Source organism: Salarias fasciatus, chromosome 22 (genome assembly GCF_902148845.1).
Source record: "Salarias fasciatus chromosome 22, fSalaFa1.1, whole genome shotgun sequence".
Taxonomy (NCBI): Eukaryota; Metazoa; Chordata; class Actinopteri; order Blenniiformes; family Blenniidae; genus Salarias; species Salarias fasciatus.
In genome coordinates, this window is record NC_043765.1 from 27,868,676 (window position 1) to 27,880,837 (window position 12,162).

Genomic DNA, 12,162 nt, shown 5'->3' on the forward strand with positions numbered 1-12,162 from the left:
CGAGAAAGGCTCACAGTGGATCAAGACATAATCCTTCACGTCCAACCACACTATCACTGAACTCTTTACATCTCAGAACTTTAAGGCTGGAAAGAAGTTCAGTTTGGCTCCAACAAAGTCTTCCAGCAGACACAGCTTGACGTCTCAGCCAGCTGGAGTTACTGAGTTACAAGCCTGACCGAAAGTGTTTGGTAAAAGGATTCCATGTGTTTCCAGGAGGTGAGAGAGCCTCTTCAAACTGAAATATTTGTCTGGCTTGAAGTTGCACAGCACCCGACCCTCAAACCTGAGCAGCTGCTTTATCCTGCATGCAGGCTGACCCAGCATTGCAGCATGCAGGCCTCTCATGAGCCTGAGACAGTCACCTGCTCATTTGAGAAGAGATGTTTGGAGGTTTGGAGGAGAAAACCCACTGGTGACGATCTCACCTCCTTCATGATGCTTGAACGTCAGCTGTATGTGGCCGTGTGGTGAGTCCATGTGGAGCTGCAGGAACGTTGGCTTGCTGGAGTTCTCCAGCACATCGAGCAACTCTTCACTGACCCCAACCCTTGGATTTTATAAACTTTTATGTCTCTCTGAAGTTAAATCAGAACTATGCAACTTTTTTACCTCAATAAATGTGTTTCAGAATCCCTGTGGGGGTAAACAAAGACTTGTCACGGTGATTCGGCGGTCCCTCCCCTCCCCCCGGGGTCTGTGTCCTGAAAACAGCGCTTGCAATTTCAGCGGAGCGACCCGACTACATCTCGCGAGAACAAACCTGCTTTACTGTACTCATACGGGATTACAAGTATAAAAGCTGTTGGAGTGCGATATCTGTCATTGTGTTGCAATAGACGATCTTTGCATGATGTGTTGATTGATTCCAATTTACATTTGGTAACCGAGAAATAAAGAGGAGTGGCACCTCCTTTTGTAGAAGTGAGCACGAGTGAGTTGGATGCACTGAGCTGAAAGCAGCATGTCTGAGTGTGTTTGTTTTCCAATAAGTTTGAGTGTGCGAGGCGGGCATGTCTGCGACAGAGGGAGCAACCGGAGGAGGCAGCGCGAGGAACTGCTGCTGCAGAAGATTTAACCTAAGTGCAAAAAACAAACATGAAACCCTTGCCAGCGTTAGCAACGCCACCCCAAGGTGCTCACGGATGGCAGAACCAAAAAGACAGAAAAAAACCTTTGTCTAATGAGCAAAAAAAGGAAATGGGAGTGGGATGCTCTCTGCACTTGGGGCGAGGGTGGGGGAGGGGGAGAACGTTTGCGACAGTGAGCTTTCACAGGAGACCAGTAGGGGGAGCGCTAAAGCAAATCTTGCATAGTACTGCTTTCAATCAGCATGTGAAGAAAATTTAAATAGTCAGAGGAAGCTGCTCTCTTCACTCAGGATTAAAAAACTGTGACAGAGTGTATTTTATTCTGGTTAACATGAAATTTGTGAAACAAGAGGTGGAATACAGAGAAAATCCATCAAGTGAAATTTGTGCTCCAAAACGATGAGTTTATTGTTGAAAAGAAGAAATCCACGAGTGAACAGCTGATGTGAAAACAATGTTTATTTTGTCAAAGCTTGAGGAAAATCAGCAGGCAGAAGAGGAATATTGCTGAAGTCAGTTTGGTGTGAAGATAGAAAAAGGGAGAGAGAGAGAGTGACAGAGGTGAGATGAGTGAGAGAGTCCCAGTGAGTCCGGTCAGGACTGGGAACACTGGTCTCTCCTCAGTGTCTCTCTGAGGGGAGTCTGGGAGCCCCGGGTGGCCTCACAGGTCACAGAGCCCACCTTCCTCCACTGGTCTGCAGGGAGCCTCAGGGTGCTGCTCCAGCTGTAGAGGCCGTCCAGCTTCTGCAGCACCCCGGGGCTGCTGCTCTGCTCCCAGCTGCTGCTGCTGCTGCTGCTGCTGTCCTCCACCCTCCAGCTCAGACTCCAGTCTGAGGGGAAGCCCTTGTTGGCCAGGCACATGAGCGTGGCCGTCCCCTGCTGCAGCTCCTCTCTGGAGGGGGGCAGCACCGTCAGGGTGGGCCGGGTATCACCTGGAGGACAGGGAGCACACAGCCGCACAGCTTGAGTGGGACACCGATGCTTTTGTCCTTGAAGAAGTTGCTGTCAGATGCTTTTTCTGCTCCAGCAGTCACTGGCTCACACATTGTTTCACTTCCCTTTAAGAAGCCTCTCATGCACATCAGCACAGAGAGAATCCTCCAACAGTTTGACCTCAAACTCCTCAAACTGCACCCAAAGCAACGCAAGCACACGTCTCAACCTTTACTGGCAAAGATTTGCATCCATGTTTTCACAAAGTTTATGAGTGGAAACTTTAACAGCATCAGCTTCAAATCAACGTCGGTTTTTAAAATGATTTACAACAGAATTTAAAAAGACAAACAGTCAATAAAGCTGCTATATGAGGAGGTTTTGACAAGTGCCATTTGAAGACAGTTTTCAGTTCATAACGTAAAGCATTCATCAGTCCAAACCATCAGTTCAAAAGTTTAATTCAAAGTCATTGTTGAAGTTTTAGCAAGGCAACGTCCTGCAGTGACTGATTTCTGACCAGAGCGTCTTGATCAGGAATCAAACACAGAGAAAGAATTTCTTTTTTGTGCTTGGTGGATTTTCTTTCAAAATACAGTGCCATGTAGAACAATTTATGTTGAAAATACAGTTTTCAACTGAAAAAAAGCCCAAAGTCTAAGTATGTGATCAATCATGATTCAAAAACATATTTTGTCACCTCTTAATTAATTCACAATAGTTTTTAATCACTTAATCTTGACTTTTATCCACTGGAAGCTTGAGAGGAAAACTTTTCTCCTTGATTTACTGAAAGTGAAGCAGAGCTGAGCTCTACCACATGAAATCAGAGGAGATTAAAACTTGATCATTACAATAATTATCCAGAAAAACACATCTTTCTGATCTCAAATCACTCAAAAGAAGGTTTAATGATTGAATTTGAACTATTTCGCCTTCATTAATAAAGGAGAATCAACTTACTTCCAACATCCAGTCTGGTTCCTCCACCGAACGTGAACCACAGTGATACAAACTCATTGAGCCGCTGTACAAAAACCTCTGACTGCAGAGAGACACCACTCTCTGACTGGGAAACAAACTAACTCACCAAAACTAAACCAGGAACATACGTGACAATGTGGAAAATGGAGAAAACTCCAGACTCATCTTTAAATATCCAGCACATTCCTTCAATATTCCACTAAAAGTGTGAATCCAGAGTGAAAGTCAGTGATGAAAGTGATCAAGTCCCTGTTGGAGTCAGTCAGAGCATTTCCATAGAGAGACACTTTGCATCAGCAGCTCCATGCTCCAGTGCTCTGGGAGAGTTTATAGTCCTGACAGCTGAAGACTGGAGGACTGACAGCTGTCCTTCAGGACCAGAGAAGACAGAGAAATCCTCCTGCTCACAAACATGAGTGTGATCTGCGTCCTCATCTGGACTCTCCTCTGCTGCTGCTTCACAGGTAAAGTCCAGAGAATCCAACTGCTCTCCTCCATCAACATCCGTCCCTCTGAAATGAAGCCCACAGAACCATGAGGCTGCTTTGTCTTTCTGTCTGTGTCTCCTCAGAGTCCAGAGGCCAGGTCACAGTGACTCAGTCTGCAGCAGTCAGCTCTGCTGTGGGAGGAACCGTCACCATACCATGTACCACCAGTCAGGATGTTTACACTGGTGATGTTGATTATGATGATAATGAGGAACAGTATTTAGACTGGTACCAACAGAAAGATGGACAACCTCCTAAAAGCCTCATTTACTGGGTCAACCGTCGAGCTTCAGGAATTCCAGGTCGTTTTACAGGCAGTGGATCAAACTCTCGCTTCACTCTGACCATCAGTGGAGTTCAAGCTGAAGATGCTGCAGTTTATTACTGTCAGAGTTATCATGAAATCAACGGTCAAGCTGTGTTCACACAGTGAAAAACCGTCGTACAAAAACCTCCCTCAGTCAGACTGAACAGAAACTGAACTCACTGCTACACACTGATACACTTCACTGAACACACACAGCAGATGTTCAACCAACACACTGATAGCTGATCCATGTCTACATTGTGGTTTGAAACAAATTAGTAGCAGATAGAGTTATATATGTTTGTTTTTCATGATGAAACCAGATCATTTCCTTTGAGAAGTTCATCATCATCATCTCAGTAATCAATCACTACAACATGGCTGCCCTCACTTTTTCAGTCCTGAAATACTTTTGTTCATGATCAAACCTGATTGTTCACATGAAGCAATCATTTCCCATCTCAGCTATAAATCACTGCAAGAGAAAGAAAATCATCTTCTCTGCTGATGATATTGTATTTTCCTGAACTCTTCATTTGCCCTCATTCATTCATTCATTCATTCATTCATCAGTTCACAACAGAAGATAAAGAGTGTTTGAATCTCAGTCACAGTTTAAAGCATCAAAGTTAAAAGTGTGTTCATGATCAGTCCTCTGTTGGCTCCAGCAACACTCCCCACCTGCCCGACATCAACCAATCACAATCACACACACTCAGGAGGTGAGAGGACACCTGAGGAGGCTGCTGATCCTGGTCAAAGAAATCAGAAGGGGACTATGAACCCTTCTGGACTGGACTACCAGATGCAGGCCATTCCAGTTATGAACTAATCACCTGCAAATGTAAGAAGGGCTGCGTTGGGCAGTGCAGGTGCAAAAAATCTCAGCTACAGTGCTCTACCCACTGTTTCTGTGAAGGCGAGTGTGAAGAGTCTTCTTTGTGATAGACCTAAAGCTGGGTTCAAACCTCTATTCTCTTCTATTCTCGTGGCTTCTATTGCTTCACTCTGGTCGCGCTGGTCTGCATTGGTAAACGAATCATGTCCTGTTGGAATCAAGGCGGAACACCCACAAAAAAGGCAGTTCCAACTCCAAACACCAAAATCCTGTCTGTGTCTCCAGACAACATCAAAGCTGATGGGCTGTCAGGACACCATGGGTGGAGTTCACGTCAATTGGCCACCCCGACCCCTTCCAGATCGGTTGCGTCGCCCCCGTACGCGCTGCGCTCGGTCGTGTGTCTTCTCTTCTTTGAATTCACTTTGAATGTAATGACGCTGCTTGAATCATCCAGGTTTGGATGCAGCTTTAGGTTTGGCCTCACTGAAGACTCATGTGAGCTAAAAACTTTTGTAATTCAAATTCTGCATTAAGAAGTACAAAAAAAAAAAAAACTATAAAAAGAAATACATAAAACCTAAAACAAACAAACAAAAAAAAAGCACAATAAACCCCCCCCCTCCAAAAAAAACCCCGAAAAATTTAAAAAAAATCTGCATCAAGAAAAATTCATAATTCGACAAAGAGATCATCCGTATGTAACCAGTCTGAAGAAATGGTGGCCATTTTGAATTTTCAAATAAATGTTCAATTATCAAAAAACACATTACCAAATAAATATGCTAAATAAATTCAACAAATCTTGTCCGCAATAACATTTTGTACCCATCACTCTAGAAAACAGTTGTTGCTGGCAGCCATTTTGAAAAACAGCTGCTGTGGGCGTCGTGCTGAAAATTCATGATGCCTCCATATCTAAATCTTTTTGGAATGCCTTTGGTTATACATGTACCGAATTTCATGCTTGTATCACAAACTGAACGATTCCTTGATATTTCGGAGCGAAGCTATTGGACTGCTGAGTCATAACACCTCTTTACCTGAAAATCAAACATTTACTCCTAGAAATAAATGTCTGAGTAACGATCGAAACACCAACAAAGACCCTTTAAACAGACACAACGGGGACGAAGGCCTGGGGACAAAACCAGGAGCATTTCTATAAATATCTGCCGTTCCAGCTCCATGGCCTGATGTCCACAGCCGGTACAAGTTCATTAAAAGCTCCACAGTCACCAGCGCTGATCCAAGTCTCAGTCACAGAGGAAATCCAGTCACTGGAGCTGAAAAAGTCCCTCAGGATCAAGGTTTTGTTGCTCAAGGATCTGACATTCACCAGGTCAGTCCTGCCAGGAGACGCTGCAGCGCCCGATATGTGACAGTCTAATAACTGATTTCTTTAATTCTTAGGGGTGGGATGAGAGAGGTGGTTTGAAATTTAGGTATTGTTAAATTCCCTTTTCCTCTAAATTCATGAGTTCTCTCTTGAATTTTGAAGAATTTCTATATGTTACTTGGTAGTAATTCAGTAAATGCTTTGAATACAATTATTCATGCATAACATTTGACAAGATCCTGGATTTTTAATAGTTCTATAAATAAACAGAGTGTGTTCTAGAAATCCAGCCTTGTGAACGATCCACACTGCTCGGTTCTGTAATGTGACGAATGGACTCATTGTTCATTATGTGGAAGTTGAGAAGATGTTCTCAGTGTTTGTAAGGTTTTGGAATGATTTTAACTCCATGAAGTCAGCTGTAGCTCTTCTCTCACTGCAGACTCTGATCTTGAGAAAGTCGAACTGTCGATGTTCTTCAAGCAGCAGAAAGTTTATGAAGGAAGAAGTAAAGGAAGTCATGGACTGTGTCCAGAAACCATTCACTGAGAAATGTAATAAGTCCTTTTGAACAAATGTTTTTCTTGATGTAAGTAAAGCTTTTGACACAATCAATCTTCAGTACTTCTGCACAAATTGGAGTGTTACGGCATCAGAGGTGTTCCACTAAATACAGAAGTTCAGTTTCAATAAGAACTTTGAAATGAGCAGGTCAACAGAGTGGTTTGATATCAATCAGTTATCATTAAATGAAAACTAAACTAAATGGATGGTGTTCAGGCTCTCTGTGAAACTGAATTAACCCTAAATAGAATCAAAATTGAAAAGTAAAATAAACTAAATTCCTGGGAGTCATTTTAGATCAAAGCTCAGTCGGAAGCCACATGTGGAAAATATGAAGCAGAAATAATTTAAAACTACTGGAACTATTGACAAAACTAGTAAGTTTTTTCAACAATAAATGTCAGTGTGTTTTGTATTTCTCACTCATAAGGAGACATATGTGAAGGTTTGGCCACATATATAGTTAAAGTGTAGAAAAGACTGACCAGAACAATAAATGAGTCGTGGATTTATTGTATAAATCTGTATGGGAGACCAAAAAGTCAGAACACCAGAACCCTGGACCAAGAGGCTGTCTCTGAGGTGGACTAGAGTCGTGCTTGAGGGATCGCAGACAGAACATCAATCAGCTGATCCATTGAGACAGCCTGGATCCAATGGGTGAATTCTAATTGGGCTTCAAACAAAACAGCTGCTCCACTGATTAATGGAGGAACCCGGACCCAGTGGGTGGAAGGGTTACTGAACCCCGGGTTCTACCATGTGGAACCGGCTCCCAGTTCTGCTCCTTCTCTCGTTTCAATGTAATTTCATTGTACTACTGTAATTTCACTGTATTGCTACATGTCACTGATGATTGTTACTCCTGTAGCCTCTGTACCCTGTGTTTATATATGAACTGTATGTAGATACAAGAACCTGTCTGTCCTATCTCCTTCTCTCTCTGTCCCCTCACCCCAACCGGGACAGCAGGAAGACCACCTCTGAGCCTGGTTCTGCAGGGTTCTCCTCCTCTGAGCCTGGTTCTGCAGGGTTCTCCTCCTCTGAGCCTGGTTCTGCAGGGTTCTCCTCTGAGCCTGGTTCTGCAGGGTTCTCCTCTGAGCCTGGTTCTGCAGGGTTCTCCTCCTCTGAGTCTGGTTCTGCAGGGTTCTTCCTGTTAAAAGGGAGTTTTTCCTTTCCACAGTCGCTTATGCTGCTCATGTGGATCTGTTGGGTTTCTCTGTAAAAGTGTCGAGAAATGACCATGTTGTAATTGGCACTTCATAAATAAAGCTGAATTGAATTGAATTGAATTAAATAAAGCTTCCTAACTGAAACCACTAATAAGTTATTCACACAGTCTGGCACTTTAAAATGTGTTGGATATTGTACATTTCACAACATTAGAAATATTTGGAGTAAAAAACAAAAGTCTTCTCACTTGTATTCAACATTATTGTATGTTAACTGTGATATTAATTATGTTAATTATGCTAATTATGTATGTTAATTCTGATATTCTGTTATTTTTTAATGGATTGTACAGGAGAGACAGAAATAAGTCACAGCTTCAGTCTTTTCATTTTCCACTGACAGGATTTGTGATTTTTTTTTCACTAGAAAATGTATACTGCATCGATGTGGACTGCTTGCGGACTGCACAAAATTTAAGTTTAGTTCAATTTATTGTAAAAAAATAAACCATCTTTCATTCCCTCCTGTTTCCCGGTGTGTGCTGTAGCTCCTCCCTCCTGTCTTCAGGGTGTCTCTGCTCCCCTCCTGTCCTCCTCTGGCTCTCTCTGCTCCCTCATTACACCTGAGCATGTCCTGGTGTCTCATCAGTCCTGACTCCCACGGCCAATTCCAATTCCCATCTTAACCCTCAATCTCAACACTCAAGCTCAAAGCTCAGTTTGAGGGTCCCTCAAAAATGAGAGTTGAGGGATATAAAGTGACTTGGAAATGGGACACCACTTAAATGCAGTCACGCCCGTAGACTGAAGAGGGCAGCACTGTGTCAGATGAATCGCAGCACCACGCCACGCAGAAGAAGAACAATGCCGATGGAAACTCCAGCTGCGTGGGCTTTGGGAATCTTTTTCAGATTGTCCGTACAAAGAAGAAAAGCGGTGCAAAGGAGAAGACTCTTCAGACACATGGCAGCACTGACGACTCAGATACAGCTGTGTGTATTACACTAGCGCGCGTCTGTGTAGCCTGTGTAACCGAATGTTCTACACCATGCTACGCTATGCTATGCTATGTGTTACTGGCCAGTAATGATGCAGTACAATCAGTTTCAAAAATAAAACAGAACATTGATCTTAGTGTGCTGACGCCACCTTGCAGTTCAACATGTGACAGTGCATGCAAACATCTAAACAAATGTAAATAATAATCTCGCAAGGGGCCATTCCATACAGGCAGGATTATGTTTGCTACTAGAACAAGGTAAACAAACAAAACATTGTTTGCAGAGTAGTAGAATTTCTTGCTTTTGTGTTTTGCCTACTGCTTTAATTGTAAACAGTCGTCACAGACAAACGTATAATATATTTGTTTTCTGTTGTAGAGTCGCCATGCTATGGCGTACTGCCAGCTGAACCAGGACCAGGGGCCGACTGGGGCAAAAAAGAGGCCCGGGAGTTTAGTACCTGACTGGCCCACTCAGGGGCCCGGGGCGGCGGCTGATGGCGGCGAATGCTGGTGGCTGATGATGATATGCTGGTGTTGGAACACACGTTCACATATATGTGGGAGACAAAAAAATATACAAGTAAACATTATTGAAGTGATAATAACATTCACATCATTTAACCTGACGCTACTTTTTAACACTCTTTATTTAGTTTTTTTTACAAAGAGAAATAACAACTTGTTGATATGACAGTTACAAATGATGATATAGAGTCTACATAGAAAAATGTTTAACACATTAACCTATGGTGCCTCATCAGCACAATTACATGATCTTAAGTATATCCTGAATAAGTACAGCTTGAGTTTAAATAATACACTTTAAGAACAGCACATTAATACACATTTCCCCTTCACAGTGCATGTAGACTGTCTCACTTTCTATATTATCCAACAATATCCACACAAAAAGAATAAATCAGACAATCAGTTAATGTTGATGAATTAGCAAAGTAATTAACTCTTTCCCTGCCAGGGTTTTTCACAACTGAGGGCAGCAACTGCCAACAAATTTTAGCATTTTCACTCATTTTCAGGACCCACAGAATATTTTCTGTTGTGACTATGAAGACACCACATCACCCAAAAGAAAGAACAAAGGGTCTTTCTCTGGAAAAAAGAAGTGAGGCCATAGCATGTTCTGGTGTTTAGACATTGACAGTTGAATGAGGCATGTTTGACTATTTTTTGCTTTCTGGGAGAAGACACCTTCAGAGAAAACACGTGAAAACACGAGTTTGGCAGGGAAAGAGTTAAAGACAGCAGAGCAGCATTTAGCTTGCTAGCGTTACGGGAAATACACAAGAGATACTGTCAGATATTCAGCTATTAATGAGTTAATCAGCTGCCATGTTGATTTTGGTTGATGCCACTGAGCTGAACTCCACAATGACGTTTTGACATCTAAACTAGCCTACATGCCTTGTGCTAAAAGTTAACAAGCTATCACATTAGCATATAGCTTACCTCACTAGCATACCCCCGGTCATGGTGTCCTCCTCCTCCTCCTCCTCCTCCTCCTCCTACTCCAAACGTCATCGGCGATGCCGCCGCCTCAGAGCTGCAGGTGCTGCTGTAAATGTTGACGGTCCTGCTGCAGCAGTACTGGCGAATATATCCGTCAATTTTTTGCTCTTGGCAGCATCTGCTTGTAGCGCCTGTCTCTTTTTCTCCCTCTTCTTCTCGGCCCCACCTTTCCTTTTCTTATCCATGTTTGCAGAATGATTGATTGACACATGCAGAGGGAGGAGGGGCTGCGGCCTTCGGCCTTCGGCTGTGATTGGCCAGACACTACAGAAACGGTAAACCAGCGGCGGAGTCCCTTGTTTTTCCTCAGTCTTGGCCGTACCGGCCCACTGAGGCAGCGGCCCACCGGGAAACCTCCCGGTGCTCCCGATGGCCAGTCCGCCCTTGACCAGGACGTGCCCATATTGAGGCTGTGGTTCAATGTTGAGGCAGAACTGCAGCAGGACTTTCGCCTGACCAGGAGAGCCATGCAGGGGCTGCAGAGACTCCTGCAGAGGGAACAGGACCATGGCTGGGGCTCTCAACTTGAGGTCCTCGTATACGTGTACTGGCTGGATCACGGGCTCTCTTATCGGGTTGTTTCGAGCGTCTTTTGTGTGCCACAGACCCCTGTACATCGTATAATACACAGAGTTGCACATCTGATCTGGCACAACCTGAACCTTGCCATCCATTTCCCTCGTCCAGAAGAACTTGACACTGTTGGAGAAGGATTTGGACAGCTTTCAGGAACCCCAGTTCTGAATTGTGTTGTTGGGGCATTCGATGGTTGCCATTTCAAAGTAAAGCCTCCCTCTCAGCACAGAACACATTACTTGAATTACAAGGGTTTCCATTCAATAAATATGCAGGCCATTTCTGATTCACGTGGACGATTTCTGGACATATTTGTGGGTTATCCTGGTGCTGTGCATGATACCCGAATTCTGAAAAACAGTCCTTTTTACAAGGCACAGCTGTACCCTCCTGCAGAGTACATAATTGGAGGTGATGGTGGCTATCCCTGTTTGGAGAAACCCATCAGCCTCATAACTCCTTACAGAGAACCTGTGAGGGAACGGTCGGAGTCCTGTTTCAGTTACCATCATTCCCGGGCTCGCAGCATCATTGAAAGGGCTTTTGGCGTCCTGAAGACAAGATGGAGGTCAACACTTTTTCGGGCCCTGGAGGTTAGGCCAACTTTCTGCACTGTGGTCATCGCTACTTGTGCATTTTTGCACAATGTCTGTTTGGACAATGGTGGCATGCTGGAGCCAGACATTACACAAGACTTCCTGGATCCCAGACCACCACGCGAAGCCTTAGTGGCAAATGGACAATCGGGCAACGTCAAAAGGAACCAACTTGCTGCATTAATCTCCGGAGAGGATGAACAGGGCCCCGAGTAGTCTGTGGTCTACGATTTGTACAATACTTTTTTTCAGGTTCTATATAATTCTGCGTTGTCAAATATTTTTACGTTCTTCAACATTTGCTCTGTGAGCCACTTTAATTTTTTCTTAATAAATACTTGACAATGAATTAATTTGTGATTTGTCTTTTATAACTTGTTTCAGCAAAGTGAAACACTGTTGAATGTTTTAATTGCAGAGTTTGATATTCAAGGTTTTATTTACATAGAACAATATAACTTAAACAATCCTTGGTATAAAATAATGGTATATACAAGTAGTGCACAAAATAAAATAAATATAACTATAAAAAAAGAGGTATATACAAGTGGTGCAAAAATAAGTTGAACCTGAGAACACTGTAAAACAAAATCACTAAACTACATTTTATTGACCATGTGCTTAAAAAGGTTGAGGAAGCGGTCTGTCTTGGCTTCACTCTCCTCATGGCGCTTTTGTTCCGCTCATTCTCACTTTTCAGGAAGTCAACAATAGGGTTTGACTTCCTCTTTTTTTTTTTTTTTT

At 43.3% G+C, this 12,162-nt stretch overlaps 1 gene segment (V, D, J or C); it reads right to left on the minus strand.

Moving 5' to 3' along the window:
* Positions 1-1,568: 1,568 nt before the first annotated feature.
* On the minus strand, positions 1,569-3,360 carry LOC115409005 (Ig kappa-b4 chain C region-like). The segment is given in 2 exon segments: positions 1,569-2,023; positions 3,174-3,360. Coding segments are annotated over 2 exon segments (357 nt in total).
* Between the last annotated feature and the right edge of the window lie 8,802 nt (positions 3,361-12,162).